Source organism: Octodon degus, unplaced genomic scaffold (genome assembly GCF_000260255.1).
Source record: "Octodon degus isolate 3935 unplaced genomic scaffold, OctDeg1.0 scaffold00014, whole genome shotgun sequence".
Classification (NCBI taxonomy): domain Eukaryota; kingdom Metazoa; phylum Chordata; class Mammalia; order Rodentia; family Octodontidae; genus Octodon; species Octodon degus.
Window position 1 is genome coordinate 10,379,031 of NW_004524590.1, and position 19,600 is coordinate 10,398,630.

The 19,600-nt window shown below is 47.6% G+C and overlaps 1 protein-coding gene across 2 annotated transcripts in view; it reads right to left on the reverse strand.

Annotated features, from left to right (window-relative positions):
• Window positions 1-12,139: 12,139 nt before the first annotated feature.
• Epb41l5 (erythrocyte membrane protein band 4.1 like 5) overlaps window positions 12,140-19,600 on the reverse strand; it is a 184,079-nt gene continuing 176,618 nt past the window's right edge. The window contains exons 23-25 of one of the 2 annotated variants that reach the window (XM_023709699.1): window positions 19,006-19,047; window positions 18,542-18,669; window positions 12,140-15,482 (exon numbers count right to left, since the gene is read on the reverse strand). In XM_023709699.1, coding sequence (XP_023565467.1) covers window positions 15,419-15,482; window positions 18,542-18,669; window positions 19,006-19,047 — 234 coding nt within the window. In that variant the 3' untranslated portion in view covers window positions 12,140-15,418. Of the gene's footprint in view, window positions 15,483-18,541; window positions 18,673-19,005; window positions 19,048-19,600 lie in introns of both variants that reach the window. The other variant, XM_004626349.2, reaches the window with a different exon arrangement.

The window sequence follows — 19,600 nt, forward strand, 5'->3', positions numbered from 1 at the left end:
TTGTGTGTGTGTGGCCAGCTCAGCCCACCAGGGGGCAGGGCCGGCTGGCATGTGGTGCTGGGGATCGAACCGCGGTCCCTGTGCTTTAGCAAGCTTGTTTCAAGTAGGTGCTTTAGACCACTGAGCCATCTCTCCAGCCCCCCAATAATTTCTTTAAAAAAAAAAAAAACAACATGTAGCACTTTATTATTAGTACAGTGATGAAGTGCAGGTCTTCAAGGGGTGGGAGCAGGTCCTGACAGCAGGGAGCGGCCCCTACTTGCCAGGGATGAGCCGGTTCCCGCAGCACCATGATAGCCCAGTCTCTGCAGGAAGATCTTGCAGACGGAGCGGTCCTTGTTAACTGCTTTGGACTTCTTCTTGCCCTTGCCACTCTTGGGGACCTCGGTCCACATCTCCTTTATGTTCTCCAGCACCATCTGGAGTGCCTGTCAAAAGTCTTCACTGGCCCAGGAGTTTCTTCTTATTGCGGCAGTTGATGAGCACCTGGGTGCTGTTCCTGACTGGGTCAGCACAGAAATTCCTCCTCCTCCTGCTTCTGCAGCTCCTCTGGGGTCATCTCACTCTTGAGCTTGTTGAGGAGGCTCATGGTGCTAGTTGCAACCTCTGGGTTACTCTTTTTTTTTTTTTTTTTTTGTGGTCCTAGGGATCCAACTCAGGACCTTGTGCTTGCCAGGCAAACACTTATTCCACTGAGCTATCTCCCTAGCCCCAATAATTTTTTTTTTTTTTTTTTTTGTACTTTTAGGGAAGGGTCTACAGGGTGTTCAGGGTCTCACTACTAGGTTGAATTCATAGTGATCCGCCTGCTTACAGCCTCCCAAGAGCTGGGATTACAGGCGCGGACCACCACGCCCAGTCTCAATTGCCTTCTCTGCTTGCCCTGAGGGCGGAACCAGCAAGGCAGGCCGCAGATTCTGCTTGTAGGTGCTTTAATCTGCTGAGCTATTTGGCTGGCCCAATAATTTCTTAGATTTAATAACTTTTTCCTTTTTCTGTTTTTGTAATGTACAATCTGAAACTATTGATTTGAAATCTTTTCCAATACATTTAGCATTATATTTTTCTCTTTCTGAAAGGAAAGAGGAAAATGGCAGATAACAACTCAACCTAAGATTTGAAATCCAGATATTGTAAAGTACCAACTTGGGGAAGGAAAGAGAGAGAGAGAGAGAGAGAGAGAGAGACACACAAAGAGACAGACAGAGACAAGAGACAGAGATTGATTCCCAGGAAGTATTTAACAGGAAAATAAAAATTTATAGAGAAAACGAGGAGGTAGGTGGAACACAATGCAGAAAAGGGAAGGGACAATCCAAGTGTCCCCACCCCCACCCCCGCCCCCAGCTCCTGGCTTAAGGCTCATGGGAAAGGGAGACTGAATCTACAGAGTTTACAAAGTGAAAGAAAGCTGCCCCTACTTCAGGGCTCCCAGTGTTACATTTCTACAGTGACTGGGTGAGGGACAGTCCCGGGAAGACAGTCACAGCCAGGGAGCCACAGTCAGGCTAGAGAAAGATCCCCCGGGGGTGGGGAGGAAAGGTGTGAGGCAGGAGACACAGGCCCTGCCTGTCCCCAACCAGAGTTGCTCTGGACTTGGAAGTCACAGCATTGTCCACGACCTCAGCCTAACTGTGCAGCCTGCGTGGTGCCTGCATCCAGTAAGACCTGGTCCGGCTGCTTTACTTACCAGAGGGAAAAGGGACTCATCTTCTCTCTTTTTCTTTTTGGCGAACTGGGGATTGAACTCAGGCCCTTGTGCTTGCCAGGGAAGCGCTTATTCTACTGAGCCATCTCCCCAGCCCTTCTTTCTTCTTTTAAAGAAATTTTTATTTATTTGTTTGATGGAGGGTCTCGTGTCTCAGCTTCCCCCGCAGGGCTGGCGCGGCGTGCGGTACTGGGGATTGAACTCGGGTCCTTTTGCTTGCCAGTCAGGCATTTAGATCACTGAGCTATTGCCCCAACCGGCAGCTCGTCTTAACTTGAACACTGCCCCCAAATTGTAGATCATAGGAAAAAAATCACACATTTGAAATCACAGACATGTTTCTTTCTTTTCTTTTTTGTTTTCTGGCAAGTGGTTGGCTCTTGGGGCTCAAGTACACAAGTAAAGTTAGCGTGCTGAAAGCGTATCACTAAAAAGTGACTAAGGAAATCTCAGTACGAGTGATGAAGTCTTTAAACTGTGTCACAAATCTCAACACAACACAAAACAAGTAACACAGACATAAGAAGACTAGGCAACAAAGCAACTCCCTACACTCCCGATGCCCCTGACACCAATCCAGGCAGTCTCAAGGGGGAAAATAACATGAACTACATACTCCAGTTACTCGGAAGGATAACAGATTAGAGAACAGATCAAAGAGGTAGCTCCCATGGGGCTGGTGAGATGGCTCAGTGGTCTAAAGCACCTACTTAGAACAAGCTTAGCAAAGCACAGGGACCGCGGTTCAATCCCCCAGCACCACATGCCAGCCAGCCCCGCCCCCTGGTGGGCTGAGCTGGCCACACACACACACACACACACTAAATAAATAAATAAATAAATAAATAAATAAAAGAGGTAGTTCCCAGGGTCACAGTGGATTTAAGTACCCAGAAAATGGAGGTAACAACCAAAATAATCTAGGAAAAAGCTAGGTGAGTGAAACAAAGTGACACAGACATGAGAGACCAGCTTGGCAAAGAACTGGAGTCCATGAAAAGGTCTCAGTCAGAAATCTAAGAGATTAAAAATTATATGGAAAGCATGGGCAGCAGAAGCGACCCGTGTGAGGACAGAATGTGAGAACTAGTAGATGTTGACACCTTCAAAGACTAATTCCTCAAAGACATCTTAAGTAATACATGAGAATATTAAAAGTGGATCCAGCAGCTGCTAGATGACCCAAAGAAGACTGATCGAAGAGTAGTTGGCAGAAAGAAAACCTGTTGAAAAGTGGAAATTGGGATAAGTAAAAACCCGTTCACAGCCTGGTGTGGTGGTGATGCCTGTAATCCCAGCACTCAGGAGGCTGAAGCAGGAGGATGGTCGTGAGTTTCAGACCAGTTAAGGCTACAAAGTGAGCTCAAGGCCAGCCTGAGCTGCACAGCGACACCCTATCTCAAAAAGACAAAAATAAATAAACCTATTCACATAAATAATGGCAGAATAAGCGCTTGCCTGGCAAGTGCAAGGCCCTGAGTTCAATCCCTGGTTCCGCCAAAAAAACCAAAACAACAACAACAAAAAAAAAAAAAAATAAATAATGGTAGAAAATTTTCCAAATATGGGGAAAAATAAACACAGACATGTGAAATGCACAGCTCCCCAAATCGCCACGTGGCTGTGCAGCCTCATGGATCAGCCAGGAAGACGTCATGCTGTGTGGAACAAGGGCAGCTGCGAAGGGACAGGCACTGCAGGACCCGCCCACGCAAGGCTCCGGCAAACTCCCAGACACTGAAAATGGCAGGTCGGTCGGTCGTTGGGGCTGAGGGAGGGAACGAGGGGCTGCCACTTAGGAAGAGAGCAAGCTGTGGACGGTTGGTGGTGGCCGCCCAACCAGCGCAAGTGCTGAACCCCGCTGTGCTGTGCACTTAAACACGCAGGAGCTCATAAATTGTATGGTGTAAATTTGCCAAAGTAAAAAATGAAAAAACTTTCCCAGAGCTCCTCAAAGGGCCGAGAAGGATAACCGCGAACACTGAGTGACAGTGCCCCAGCCAGGCCCCAGCCAGGCCCTCCCGCCTTCCCACCTCCGAGCGGCCCTTGGGACGCTCTTGCACGGGCAGTGGTCACCTGCGGGCTCGGGAGCCCGCCTGAACCTTGGCCAGAGGGCAGTGAGGGGGGCAGGTGACTCGCAGTGGGTGTGCCCTCTGACTGCAGGGAACAGCTGTGACTCCCCAGACGGGCAAGGGGCTGGGGAGCCTTGCTCTTTGGGGCCCCAGAAAGTAGGGCTGTACCTTACCTCTCACGCTTGCGCAATGGTTCTGAGACTGAAACAGAGGCACCCTGGCCAGATGGCTTGCCCTCTTCCCACCTTGGGCCAGTTCCTGGGGCCCACTCACCATCCCCAGATCTCTTTCTGCTCCCAAATGAAGCCAGTGACATGTAAGTTCTGTCTTGATAACCTCCTTGGAGCCTCTAGGCCTAGAACTAGGCTCAGTCAGCAGGGTCCTGGCCCCAAGGGTCTAGCCCTTGGAGGAAGCCACTGTGCTGTGGCCTGGGCAGGGCTATTTCTCTAGGCCTTGGCTTGGGCATGTCATTCCCAGGCTGAAGAGGTAGGGTTCCGGGTTCTAGAAAACTGCAGTGGCTTTCCTATCAAAAGTATTGCCTTCTGGGGAGATAGCTCAGCAGTCTAAGTGCCTGCCTGGCAAGCACAGGTACTGGAGTTCAATCCCCAGTACCACGTGCTCCGCCAGGCGAAAACTACAATGTAAATAAGTACTGAATGCACTGATAGCGCTGTCTGCAGGCGGTGGGAAAGAAGTTCAGGGGTTCCCAAGACCGAACACGCCTTTCCTGTAAGTCTCAAGCCCCACAGTGTCTTGAGAGTTTGGGAAAAATGCCAGAGGGCTGGCGGCCTGGTGGCACAGGGGCAGGCCTGGGAGATGAAGATCAGGAGCTGGCTCCTTGGTGAGAGAATCAGAGGCTAGAAAGGCAAAGTAGTGGGACAGGATGATTTGGCTTCATGAAGCCAGGGACAGACCTATGCTGAGACCTGACTTCCTGGTGGCCACCTCCCAGCCCCAGGGACAACCCTGCCTGGAACTTTCCCTTCCTATAGAGCATGGGGACTCCTACAGGCGAGTCAGCTCAGCCTGGGCACTGTGGGGCCAACACCCAGCTGCACCACAGAGCGTTCTCTTGCTTTCCTAGAGGGCCCAAGGACCCATTAGTGCTGCAGATTCAGAGCTCAGCACGGCAGCACCGAGAGGGGCTGTCTTGGAGATCGTAGCCCAAACACTGCCCTCGGCGGTTTTAGGGCCTTGGCCCAGCGCCCAGCCCTTGGGAGATGAGTAGGTGCAGGTGGGGCAAGACTTCAGGAGGCAGGGCAGCATGGGGACTTCCGTGCCTTCTAGTCTGTGCTCCCTCATCCCCTCAGCTGAGAGCTCAGAGTGGCCATCAGAGAGCACGCTGAACCCAAAGCAGGGCAGCTGAGTGGGCTGTAGGAAAAGTTTTCTGTACCATCCCTGGGAGGGAATGACGGGGCCAGTGAGACAGCTATGAGATGAAGGGAAGAACCAGGGAGAGTCAAGGGCTCAGAACAAAAGCTTCAGTGCTATTTCAGAGGTATGTAGTTCTGAGGTTAGCCCAAAGCAGAGAGGCTTTCCCAAGAAGTGAGGCTCATGTCTAACTCTAATCCTAAACCCCAAACTTAACCATAACCTGAACTCTATCCTAACCCTAAACCTAATCCCAACACTAACCCCAACATCCTAATCCTAATGCTAAACCTAACCTTAAATCTTACCCCTGACTGCAACCCTGACCCTTACCATAACCCTCTCTATTTTAACCCTAATCCGAATCATACTAACTCTAACTGTAAATCCTGACCCTATCCCTAATGCTAACTCTATCTTAATGCTAACCCTAACCCTAAATCCCAACCCTAACACTAACCCTAACCTTAATCCTAAACCTAACCCTAAAACTAAACCTAACTCTAACCCTAAGTCCTAACCCTAACCCAAACACTAACCATAAATCCTAACCCTACATGTAACCCTAAACCTGACTATAACTCCCGCCCTGACTCTATCCTAACCCTAATCCTAACCCTAAGGATAATTCTAACTCTTCATCCTTACCCTAACCCTAACCTGGAGACCAAGTGCTCTTCATCTACCTATCCCTAGCCCGCAGGTAGCGAGTATTAGTGAACAGCCTAGTGGGTGGCTATGATGACTGAAGAGAAAACGGATCCACCATAGTGGGCACAGTGCATGACGGGAAGACAGCAGGATGATGCCTGGGAGAGGTCTGGGCAGGAGGGGAGAACAGCTCCTGAGTCTGGGAAAGCACATTGTTGGACAGGGATTCCCGAATCCTGACAGGTTCGCCCCTGGGCAGGTGTGAGATGGTGTGTTTGAGGCTCAGAATATCTTTTTTTTTAAATTATTTATTTTTATTTATTACATTTATTTAGTGTGTGTGTGTGTGTGTGTGTGTGTGTGTGTGTGTGTGTGGCCAGCTCAGCCCACCAGGTCTGGCTGGCATGTGGTGCTGGGGATCGAACCCCAGTCCCTGTGCTTTGCCAAGCTTGTTTCAAGTAGGTGCTTTAGACCACTGAGCTATCTCTCCAGCCCAGAATATCTTTCATTTTAGTAACTTTTTAAATTTTGTGTTAGAAAAAAAATAACTAGAACTAGGTGGTGGTGTGCCCCTAATCTCAGTTACTCAGAAGGCTCAGGCAGAATTACAAATTCAAGACCAGAGTGTACCTCACTAAGACCCCATTTCAAATTTAAAGAAATAAAGAGGGGCGGGGTCTCAGCTCGGTGGCAGAGTGCTTGCTTAGCATGCACAACGAATATTTGAGTTTAATCCCAATAACGACCAAAAAACAAAACAACGAAAAAAACAGAGAGGCAAAAATGCAACCCATTGAAACTTTGACATTCTAAGATGAGGCTATGGAAAAGCAAGTTGACACAATTTTATGATAGTGCTTTAACAGAGTGACACATTCACCAAGGTCTGACATTGGGACTTGCCTGGGTGTAGTGTCAGTCTCGCGCCCTGGGATCCTGCAGTCCTGGGCCTTGCGGCTCTCTGGTGATGTGCGTGGGAGGCTGATGCTGGGAACTGCCGAATCCGGGCATTTGAGCTAACTGGGCCTGTTCAGTCCTGGTCCAACAACTCCTACTGTAACCGCATGACTTGCGTGTGCCTGGTCAGCACCTCAACATCCAGTCAGCAAGTGTGACGTGATATTAGAATTAAATGTTCCCCGCAGCCTGCATGTTCAGAGGCAGGGCTTTGGCGACCACTATGGTGCTGATAGCTGACTTGCACTCTGGATGCTGGGGCTTGTCAGGGAAGGTGGTTCATGGAGGGGTGGCCTGGAAGGTCTACCTGCCTCCTTTCTGGGTTCCTTCCTCACTCCTTCACGGCTGCCACGCTGTGGACTGTTCCTCCCCCGCAATGCCTCTGTGCCATGCAGCTCTGCCTTGGAGCTAACTGTGGACTGAAACCTCTGCAAACCTGAAGCTGAAATAACCTTTTTGCTCTTTAAACGGCAGGTGTTGGACACAGTGATGAGGAAAAGGAGTGTGAGAGTTATTTTAGGTGCCAACTTATATGAATTAAGAAATATCTAGAAACTTGGTAATGCATTCTTTAGCGTAAGTCCTCGAGCAGGTTTCCAGGCAGTCAGTGTGTGCCACTGAGAGGTGAGGTGGGGAAGAGCTGCCACCAGGGTGGGCGGGCACTGTCTGATCTACCAGGGCTGGAGGGGGCCAACAGAGGAGGCAAACTGGTGTCCTTCCAAGAGCTGGACACGGGCAGGCCAGGCCCTCCAGCCTCCGGACTCCAGGACGTACACCGGCGCCTCTCACTCTCGGTCCTTAGGTCTTCAGCCGCAGACCAAGACCTCCCTGGGTCTGAGGGCTCTGAACTTGGGTTGAGCCATGTTATCAGCAACCCAGGGTCTCCAAAGCCTACAGACCACCTTCTCAGCAGATTCTCCCGAAAAATGCCTTTATATATCTATACACATATTCTCTTGGCTCTGTCTCGGGAAAATTCTAATGCAAGAGAACACGGGAACATCTAAGAACATCGTGAGTGCTTACGCAGTTCAGTGTTGAGCCAGCATTTTTTTTTGTACTAGGGATCAAGCTCAGGACCTTGTCCTTGCCAGGCAGACACTGTCAATAAATATATGAATACCAACTGCATACCAGGCAGGCTACAGAGGGCTGAGATACAGTAGTATAGGAGGGCAGCAGCAGGAAAGTTTAAAAAAAAAAAAAAAAGTATCATAAAGGGGAATAAGCTACTAATGGGTGAAGTGGCTGACAACCTGAGCCCTACACAAGGAACCCTGGGGCCCAACAGAATGACAGAAAGCAGAGTAATGAAGGAGGGAAAACACTAGGAGATGCCGCACCGGTCTCGGGCAGTTTGGAGCAACAAAAGTCACCCAGGGCGTTTGAGCTGAGGAAGATTAAGACTTCATTTTGGGCTACATTTTGGAAAATGGATTCAACTGACTGAATGCTGGGAGATCAGTCACCAAGTAATTGCAATCGCTCAAGACAGATGCTGGGGCTGGGGAGATGGCTCAGTGGAATAAGTGCTTCCCTGGCAAGTGCAAGGGCCTGAGTTCAATCCCCGGTTCTGCAAAAAAATAAATAAAAAAAATAAATAAAAATAAAAAATAAGACAGATGCAGAGTGTGCTGAGTGGATCTGAAGAGACAGAGATTTCAGACAGGTTCAGTGGGGCATGCAGGTACCAAGGGCAGCAGCCGAGCTTACTGCCTATTTGGTTGTGTAGGGGAGTGAAGGCTTTGGCAGAAAAACTGTAAGTTTGGTTTAAGAAATGCTGAGTCTTGGATGTTTGTGTAAAACCCACATGGAGGAGGAGGAGTCCCGACAGGGAGGCAGGAGGAAGTGGGAGGCACCAGCATGGGGTGGGGATGGGGGGGCACTGGAAGCCATGGGGGCTGGCTTGAGAGCCGTGGGGGCAAGGGATTAGAGCTTCCTCATAACAAGTCGGGGAGTGGGTATGGTAGGTCACAGACACAGGAAGGCTGCTGAGAACACCCGGGCACTGTGACTAAAATTCTGCTCTGGCAGGTGCTTTTCCTCTGCAGCTGAGCAGCTGGCTAGAAATGGTGGCCAGATCTACCAGCTGACGGAGATCACCAGACGCACGAGAAGGAAACCAAGGGATGAGGACGCCTTAGAGCATACCAACAGCACCATTACAAATGGCAGCACCTGACACATTGCCTGTGTGACACCTTTCTGAGCATTTTTCACTATCAAGTCATTTATTTCTTTTTTTTTGTTTGTTTGCGGAACCAGGGATCGAACTCAGGCCCTTGCGCTTGCCAAGGAAGCGCTTATTCCACTGAGCCATCTCCCCAGCCCCAGTCATTTACTTCTTACTGCCCATGAGTTACTACCATCATCACCATCTGAACAAGGACAAGACAGAGGGACTGGCAGACAGAGTTCCAAAAGGGCCCATTTGTTACATTGTATTTCAAGAAAAATGCATTTAGTGGATGTTTTAAAGATAGTGAGTACCTCCATATTTTAAGAAGAGAATGTCTGTGTTAAGTTTCACCTAACACACATTTGTTGAGTTATCTACTGCTTGCCAGAGCAGCAGAGAGCTGTGATTAAAGGTGACCCCCCACCCCCAACGCCTCTGCAGGAACAAAGCCTGACCAGACTGCAGCCATCCTGAGTTGTAACCCCTGTAACTGCCCCTGAGTAACCCCAGTTGGTTTTCCCCATTTCCCAGAACACTATAAACAAACCCACTGCAGTGGAATGTGGCGCTTTCCGATGGACCCTGGTGCCAGACAGCACTAGGAATGCCTGACATCCTTGATTTATGAGCTCAAGATAAGCCAGGACCACTTCAGCTGGGATGAAAGCCAGTTTTATGCGAACTCTTGCATATGGTCCTTCCTCTGAACCAAGCTGCAGGGATTCACTCACTGGTCTTGCCGCTACCCTCAACCCCGCTTTTGAGTCCCCAGTAAAACGACATTGTATGTGGTCTTGAGTATGTTTGCTCTTTGCTCTCCTGGCACCTCTGGCCTACAGTGGTGAGTTCTTTCATATCAGATTCTCCCAGAACAGCTTCTTTGTAGTCTGTTCACTAAGCAGGTAATGGTGTGCTAGAAGCCAGAAGATCTGGGTTTTTGTCTTTAGGCATCTGGCCAAGGGCAACTTCCTGTCCTTCCCTGGCGCTATTTCCTTATGTACACACTGAGGGGCTGGGATGGGTAATCTGGAAAAGTCAGTTTCCACTCTACCGCCATGCCCTGCTAGCTTGGAAGGACATGCTATTTCTTTATTTATTAATTTTTATTTATTTATTTAATTAATTTATTTGTGTGTGTGTGTGTGTGTGTGTGTGTGGCCAGCTCGGCCCACCAGGGGGCGGGGCTGGCTGGCATGTGGTGCTGGGGGATTGAACCGCGGTCCCTGTGCTTTGCTGAGCTTGTTCTAAGTAGGTGCTTTAGACCACTGAGCCATCTCACCAGCCCCAAGGACATGCTATTTCTGATCCTTGGCATCTGAAGGACATAGTGGTGTAGGTTGTGGAAAGCTGGTCCAAGGGGCAGGGGATCCTTTCTGGAGGACAAGGGCTCCTCACCTCTGCCTCTCCTCAGAATGGAGGCTGCAATCTAAGAACAATGGGGTGAATGCTTGCTGAGATGGGATGAGGACAGGGAGAAACCACTCTGAGCCACCCGCCACCACTTTACCACCAGACCCACACGAGTCCCTTTGCTCAGGCCTGGCTGGGCCGCTAACTTTACTGGCAAGAAATGAACCTTCAGCGCCTCCAGCTTTTCTCGGGTTAGTCACAAAAGTCCTTTCTGGGTGACATGATCCATCATCAGGTGTTTTGGTAGCCTGTTATCACTCCCTTTCCTGTCAGTGAACCACAGCCTGGTCAGGTGCCTGGTACCTGCACTAAGGACAGGAAACAACATGGCTGAAACCACAAGTTGGCATCCTCATCCCCTCTGTTTCTACTTACCTTGCACCTTCCTGTGGATTCAGAGTGCAGTTCAAGTACTTATCATGAGTTGTTCCACTTAGGTAAGAATGGTTTCGGCTACTTATTACCAAAAACTTCCTTTTAGAAACACTTGCAGCACAGGCAACTGAGCCCAGTGACCCACCCCTGCTGGCACAACGCTGAAGAGCCTGGAGCAGCCTCGAGGTTGGGCCGGCACTGCCTTTCTCTGAGGCAGCAGAGAGAGGAGGGGAGAGGAAAGGGCAGACTCTTCTAAATGTTTTTCAGAAGGCTTGCGGACCCATGAAGGTGACTGCTGTGTCCTGCCCAGGAGCACTGAAAACAAGCTGGGCAGCAGCTGCTCCCTACAGCAATGGAGTGGTGTGAACTGAATGGAGGCAGTCGCTGGAGCGGGGAGGGAAGGGGGCGAGGGGGCTGTCAGGCTACGACACAATCTGCATACGTGCTTTCAGACAAAGGAGCCGAGGCAAGGTCTGTGAAGTCATCTACCGAGGGCCTCATGGCACTACGTAGGACCACCGAGATTCCATGGAAAAATGGTTTCTCCAGGACCACGCTGCTCCTTGCAGTGACCACGCACCTTCTGGAAGTCACGGGGTATGGCCAATGGAGTTTTTGACCTTTGAAAATGCCTCCTCCTAACGTCACAGCCCACACACTGGCAGGGTTCTGAATTCCACCTCACTCAGCCTACACCCCCAACGATTTTGTCGGGCAAGCAAGGAGGGGTTGCACACCCAAGAAACGGCTCAGACAACACCAAATGTCTCACAAGTTTATTTGAAGGAGGTCATATCTACACTTCTCATTTCAGTGTATAGACAACTCACAGTTCAGTGCTGATTCTAGTAAAGCTATACAAAACTGGAACACACTGAATATAGTGCACTTGATAGAAAAATAAATTACAGTTTCAAAGCTACTGAAGAACTTTACACATATAAAAAGTAAACAAAGTAGTTAGTGAGGTCCTGCTAACCAACCATCTATTGGATCCAGGTCTGAAGATAAGAGTAAAGGACAGTGATGCAACAACATCTCTGATAAAGAGAAAGCCGGACGAGTGACTGAATCTGGTCTCAGCAGCATGATAAGGTAATGGCTTACAGATCCTACCACTAGAGCTGGGGCAGAATCCCACCTGTACCAGCAGGTCAGCACGGCAGGACTCAGCTTAGGGAGAGCTTCTATAAAACAAGCCCTAGTGCTCATCCTGGGGCTAATGAGTAGGAAGCTTTCAACCATTCTCTGATCACTCAAGAACCAGTATTTATGTTGTTGAGAGTAAAAGAAAGAACAAATAGGGGCCGGGGAGATGGCTCAGTAGAATAAGCGCTTCCCTGGCAAGTACAAGGGCCTGAGTTCAATCCCTGGTTCTGCCAAAAAAAAAAAAAAAAAAAAAAAAAGAAAGAACAAATAACCTAGAACTGTGCAGTCTTTGCTCTACAGAATTATATCCAAATTTCCAAGCAACTACATGGTAACATTAACCAGAAATTAGTGAGCACTCACAGAGACAGAGCTGAGACCATGAACCGCACCTTCTGGCCATGGCACGTGTGTGAGGACACGCACCCAGATGGGCCTCCAAGTGGCAGTCAGACTTCAGAACCTGGGGGAACCTCACCTGCCTTCCAGGTGGCCACTCTACAAAGCTAGAAATCAGGGGCAGGGATGGTTGTAAATAAACTGTACCGAACACAGCCACGTTCCTGTGTATTGCTGTTGGCGCTCCTTCTGGGCTGTGCCAGCAGAACTGAGGCAGAAGTACTTCCCATCCCTAGAAAGGCATGCGTGGGACCTCTGAGGGGCGGGAAGACAAACTCTGTTTCTCTAGATCCTTACTTGGAAAATATCAAAGGCTGTGACTAGCAAATAACTCCACTATCAAAGGTTCTAGAGGGACAGTGGAACTTTCAGGTTTTAGCTAAGAGAAGACAGAAATATAAGTTTTACCTTGAATTGAGAGCAAATGGTTTAGAAAAATTCCACATCCATAGGACCTCTTGAGATTGTACAAAAACAAAAGCCAAAAAAGTTAGTAAAACTTGTACAAAGTATGAATTTTCCTTGAAGTGTAAAGCTGTCAAGTGACAAGGAGGCTACTCACTGCTGTTAGTGCGTCTCCTGAAGAGTAGGAGGGAAATCACTGCGCGGCTCTCCTGTCAGAAGGGAGATGCTGCAGACAGAACTACGATCTCACTGATGAACTCCCTGCTGAAGGAGTCCAGGGCAGCGAGCTGCAGGTTCTCATCTTATTTAAAAGCCAATGACAACCCTCTCGCCTCCTAGCAGGAGCCTCGCCTGGCCGCTCCCCATGAGGAAGCAGAGCAGCTACTGCAGCACTGTGTCCTGTGTGCAAAGCCAGCAGGAAGGCCTGCAGCGTCCTCGCTGCACCTTGTGCCTCCGCACCCGGTGTCTGCTCCAGCCTCTGGGCCAGCAACTTCCACTGCTCACACACACTCTCCTCTCTGTCAGGCATTTCCTCGACCTGCCACCACATGCACAGACCTCCTCAGCCCTGCCTCTTCCCACCACTACTGTCCACAGGAGAGCACAACAGCATGAACTGGTGTGGCCGCTCTGGGACAACACTGGCAGCAGCAGTGACAAGAATCTTGCATCTGACAAGTATCCAATCTATCAGGGATAAGCCATCATTCATATTTACTATTTCATGTTTGGGTATTTCACTTTTAGTAGAGATGTAAAAAAGTTCCTATCAATATTATGACTGGCAAGAATATAGATGCCTAAAGGCAAGTGATGACATATTTTTAACAGCTTAATTTCTAAATTGTGGAAAGTTTTCTTTTCCTTTTTGGGTACCAGGAACTGAACTCAGGATCTCACGCCTGCCAGGCAGGCACTTGTGCTGCTGAGCTCTCTGGCCTGCAAAGTGTCTCCCTTCTAAAGTGGACAGGAAATTCAGGTCTTCCCAGCTACAATGCTTTTAGCGGCTCTGTGGTTAGGAACACAGCACTAACCATCCAGGATGTTTGGGGTTGTCGAGAACTAACAAACCGACGCCAGCGTAACACGTTCTGGGGCAGGCCTAGGCTCTGCGCTGCAGCTGTGAGAAACATGTTTTACACTATAAGCAAGGACTGCCGAGAGCAGTCCCCGGGAACTCACAAGCTTAGCATAATGGCTACAGGGAGGCAGCCGGTAACAAGCGCTAGCTTTCTCGCTTGCAGCAGAATGCTCTGTGGAAAGTGCTTTCCAGTCTCTACGGCTCCCTGGAAAACAATGCAAGACTCCAATGTTGAGCTTTCAGTTTGATCCTGGCGTGGCTGCCTGAGCACGTAAGTATGATACGGGGAGCCTGGGGATAGCTCAACCACGCAATTTTAAAGACCATGAAGCTGGATGTTGTTTTATACTGCGTAGTACAAATAAATGCTCAGTTAGTTATATACACACTTGAGGGAAGCAAAGTGAAGAAACAACGCCTAGGAGGCGCACTGCCCCAGCCCTGCCTCGACTCCAGATCATCTTCCCCACAGCAATCAGGGGTTCCTTTTCAGGCTAGTGAAAGCTAAATTAGGGTTACCTCTGGGTTTTGGGATAACAGGTGGAGACCTGTCTACTTCCCTGTGATGAACATGCACCACTTTAACATCCACACATTTCGTACAGCCTGAGGGGATGGAGGACTACTTGAGAAGTCTTTTAACTAATAAAGTCCCTACTGCAGTATGACTGCTTCTAGCATTCTATACAGAGCTCACCACATGGTAGGCCTTTAAGAAACACAATCTCGGCATTCTAATCCCTGCTCCCTGTCTCTGTCTTGTGTTGTTTTTCTTTTTTCCAGTTTGAAAGTCCTCCATTTGTTCAGCTTATATAGAAAGGAAGTGGAGGCTATGTCCAAACAGGTACTGACATTAGTACTGCCTTTTGTACTGAGTCCAAAACGGGAGCCTCCTCCCCTGGCTCAGGAGGGCAGGCGGATGCCTGGGGTGCATCCCTAGGTCTCAACGAGGACTCTGCCCTCTCTCAGGCACCAAAATTAGCAGGGTGCCTGGGAACAGGTCCTGTGGGAAGGCAAAGCTGTAAAAATACACGATGGGAAGTTGATCTCTTTGTTGTTCTTCAGTGTTTATCTAGTTAACTGGAAGAAAACTACTTCATAAGAAGTCAAAAGCAGGGAGACAATGAAAACTTTCTGTGTTCTCAACTCTTTAGTATTATACTACCTGCAAGAAGAACTGACCTTAAGTCTAGCTAGGTAATATCTGCATCAATCCCTAAATTCCTGACTTACAGGCAATGCATGGAAAAGTACAGTTTCTTTAACAGGCATTCAGATCTAGGAGGCTTGATCTGATACTACAAAGGGAAACAGCAATGAGAGGGTGAAGGCTGCAGCAGCAGTCTCATTGTCAAGTCATCACAAACAGTTGTAACCGCTAGGTGGAGCCAGGAGTTTGAAAGAATGTGCAGGCAACATAATCCTCTTGAATCAGGAATTACAAACTCTAATGGAATTACAGAAAGTAAAAGACCAGATCGCTTCCCTTGGTAAAGTACACAGTTGATTACATTCTTCCAGTTGGACGGAAAAAGCAGCCTTTTAAAATGGAGCTGAAGTTAAATGTAGGGAGAGCTCTTTTACCTATCTACAAAGGACAGACTCCAGGACGGACTGCTAGAGTGCGGGCGTTCCTGTCCCCAGCTGGCACGAGCGGTCTCCTAGAGCTCAGTAGTCAGTAAACACTTCTTCAGGACAGCATCTTCAGCCGGAGTTGACGCAGAACTAAAAGGAAGAGAGAACGGGCATTCAATGAGAATGTCTGGGGCAGGACCTGCGGAAGGCACAGGACCTCCATGTTCCCATCAGCCCACACGGGGATGTTGGTGCGATTACAGACCTAAACAGCTATGTGGTAACACCTAATTTAGGCAGTAAGATATTCTGCAGAAGGAACTTTTCTAGATAAATGACTGTTATTATATTTCAAAATGTAAAATACCGTAGTTTTGTGACCTGCTGGACTGGCACTTGGCTGGAATCCCAGCATACCAGAAGAATAAAGTAGGATGTTTGCAAGTTCAAGGCCAGCCTGGGCAATTTAGTAAGACCCTGTCTCAAAGTAAAACAACAAACAAAAAACGAGTTAGGGATGTAGCTTAGTACAAAAGCCCTAGGGTCAATCCCCTAGTACTACCAAAACCAGTGCAAGGGCGCGTGCATGCGCGTGCACCCCCCCCCCCAAGTTTCCTTTACCTCTGGGAATATGATGTGCCTAATACACAAGTATCCATCTCCTCAGGAGTCAGGGATATGAATAACAAGAACCGTCCTATGCTGAGCAACATGCTTAGGAGACAGCAAACGCAACACCGGGCCCTGTACTTCTTTACATAGTCCTAGATAGTTGTGCCCAAGTCCCTGTATCAGTTCATCTATTAGAACTCTGAGAAAAATGAAATGACATGGCCTTCGCTGAGGGCCAGAGAACTCTGCTGTGTGTGAACTGAATGACCTTAGATACAGGGAAGTATCAACATCTAATTTGGTTTAATAAAAATTTAAAACAATATCAAAGTACCTGATACAAGAAAAGTACTATAAAGGCTAAAAGCACCCTCAAGATTTATAAATGAAATACCAAGCATCTTTACTATCACTCTTCATTCTTACTACCCCACAGGAGTCATTTCAACTGTTTTCTCTCGTAGTTTCTTTCACTTTCTGTATCTCCAGCTCCAAAAAGTGTTCTCGGAATTTGTTAGAAATGCCAATTCTTGGGCCACACCCCAGGAACACTGAATCACACATTCCGGGTGGGGCCAGCAGCCTGGGTTTTAACAAGCCTTCCTCCAGAGACTGCTTTATAAACAACACAAGTTCTGCTTGTTCTGAGTGATGTGTTTACTGTGACGGATCAACCTTCTCATACCCCACTGAACCCCGGGATCTTGCCTTCCTTTCAACATCTGACTAATCTTGTTCATGTTAATATTCAGCATTTGCTGAAATTACGCAAAAATTTTCACAACTGGGTGTCAGTATATTTCTTCTATATAATTTTTGTTTGTTCTGGATTCAATAACTGACCTATCTAAATAAATTTCATGTAGAACTGTGACTCTCTTCTCAGCTTATACAGGCAAGTGACGTAATTAAAAAATCTGTCGTTATGTCTTTTTTTCTTATGGAAAAAAATCCTCCCTGGAACTTTGTATCCTCTTTCTTGAATCTGGACAGGATCTTTTCTAAACCCGCTGATGAATAGCTGCTGCTCAGGACTTTCTTCAGGTATATTCCTATCCCTTTTTACTTTTTTTTTGGAGGGGAGGGTCACCTTGTTTTAATAGAATATATCTTCCAGTAGCTTCCTGAGAAAGGATAGTTGGAAAAACAAAAAAAACAAAAAAAAAAAACAAAAAAAACCACCATTTTTGAGAACTGTATGTCTAAAACTATCTCTAACCTTTTTTTTTTTTTGGCAGAACCGGGGATTGAACTCAGGCCCTTGCGCTTGCCAGGGAAGCACTTATTCTACTGAGCCATCTCCCCGGCCCCAAAGACTTTTTTTTTTTTTTTTTTTAATCTCTGTCCTAATACCACATTTCACTGATAAGTTTTTCTGAACATAACACTTTAGTGAAGGGCTGGGGAAATGGCTCTGTGGCTTAAGTGCCTACCTGCAGGCGCAAGGACCCAGGCTGGACCCTGGGTACTGCATGCCAGTGCTGGCCCTGCGCTGAGCCAGCCACTGAAAGTGGGTGTGGTGGCGCACACCTGTAATCCCAGCCGGGGAGGCTGAGACAGGAGCATTACTACGAGTCTGACCTGTGTAGCTAGACCCTATACCAAATACACTTTAAAAAACCAAAACCAAACATGTTAGTGAAGAATGAGTTCCTTCCAGAATCCTGAAGGTATTGCCCTTGTCTTCTTCTTTTTTTTTTTTTTTTTGCTCCTGGTCTTCTGGCTTTACCTTTTTTCTAGTTTTTGGGAAATAGTTTAAATTTTCAATGCATTATTTGGATTTCATTTTTAATGTGGTTAATAATTTCTAAAAGTAATTCTTTGTGTTCTTTTATAAAGTTTCCTTCTAAATTTAGATAAAAATTTTGCAAAGTTTTCTGCATGCTGTCTTTATTTCGTTTTTCAGTTGACTCTTAGGGTTTCCTCATACATCTGACAATCTGTTCTCTTATGTAGTTGGTACAGAGTCTCACTACGCAGCTTGGACTCACAGTGATCCTCCCGTCTGCTGGGATTACAGGTGTGTGCCACCGCACCTGGTCTCGGTGGCCCTCAGCCAAGTACTCCCAGTGGCAGGACCGGTGCTGCATGTGGTGCTAGGGATTGAACTCTGGTGTCCCTGCACTTGCCTAAGCAGGTGCTTAGTCTGCTAAGCTATCTCACCAGCCCCAGTTGTCTGAATTGTTTTTTAGGAGAGTTTTATTTTTTTGTTTGGTGCCATGGACTGAACTCAGGGCTTCTAGCTTGCTAGGCAAGTATTCTACCACTGAGCCAAATCCCCAGCCCGTTATTTTATTTTTATTGTATTTTAGTAAGGGTCGACAGGGTCTTACTATGTAGATTGGACTCCCAGTGATCTACCTATGTTCAGCCTCCCAAGAGCTGGGATTACAGGTGTGCACCAATTGTGTCTCAGTGTGTCCTGGGAGCGGGGCTGGCAAGACAGATCAGGGATCGAACCCCAGTCTCTGTGCCTGCCTAAGCAGGCCCTTTAATCCACTGAGCTATTTGGCTGGCCCTGTTATTTTAAATAGAATCAATTTTGTTTCTCCTCCGAAAGTTGCCTAAGAACAGAAACTGAGAAATAATTTCCTCACCTGGTCACATCGTCTACCAAGAACGGCGCTGGGGGAGAGATTGGTGAGAATCCATCTTTATTACTATGTGCTTCTTTCTCTGCCAAAGACGTCCCGCATCCAGCAGGTCCATTAGGAACAGTGCTGCTCTGCTGTGGGAGACATAGCACACGTCTGGACACCACAGTAACAACATGTACCCATTTATACCTCAGCTCCAAATAAGCTCTAGTAATGACTGTCAAGAAGAAGATAATGTTGACATTCATGCTGTTTTGTTTTTTAAACAATCCTTCTTATTCCATTTTTACTTTTGTTTTGCCTGCATGCTTAAGCACTTACAAACAGGAAGATCAAGTCATGAATTTGAAGCCATTGTATTGAGTTAACAGACCCTTGGTAGGGGCACCCATGTTTGTAAAGAAACAGAAGAGATGTCCATTTAGGCTTACCTCTCAGAAAAAATGTCATAAATATGGACTTACTGGGATGATCCACCGGGGTGTGATCATGGATGCTGAGGACACCTAAAATAAATGTAAATATTTACTTTTAGGGAAGTAAAAGGCTGGCTTATTTTCATAATTATACTCATAATACTTTCTTCTATTATGAAATGTACTATACGGAGTACAAATCTTAATGAGTTCCCCTTGACCTGATATAGACTTGTTTTTTTGGCGGAACCAGCGATTGAATGCAGGCTGTCTTAGTTACTCTTCTCTTGTTGCTGGGACAAATACCCGACACTCAAAATGAAGGAAGGAAAGGTTTATTTAGCTCATAGTTACTGGAGGTTTCAGTCCATACTCAGCTGGGTCCAACGCAGAGCAGCACAGAGCAGAAAGCAACCTTTCATGGTGGTGGCAAAGAGCAAGAGAGCGAGGGAGGGGTAACAGCAGCTCAAGCAGTTGGCTTCTCTTCCCACCTTACAATGTAATGCAAATTACCTGCCCCAGGGTAGGGGAAAAACTCACACCTATGGGTACTTCCCAGTATTTACCCACCTATGGGTAATCCCAGCAGTACTAAAACCCATAATCCCAGCCTTGGATCACACATAATCCCAGTGGATCATGA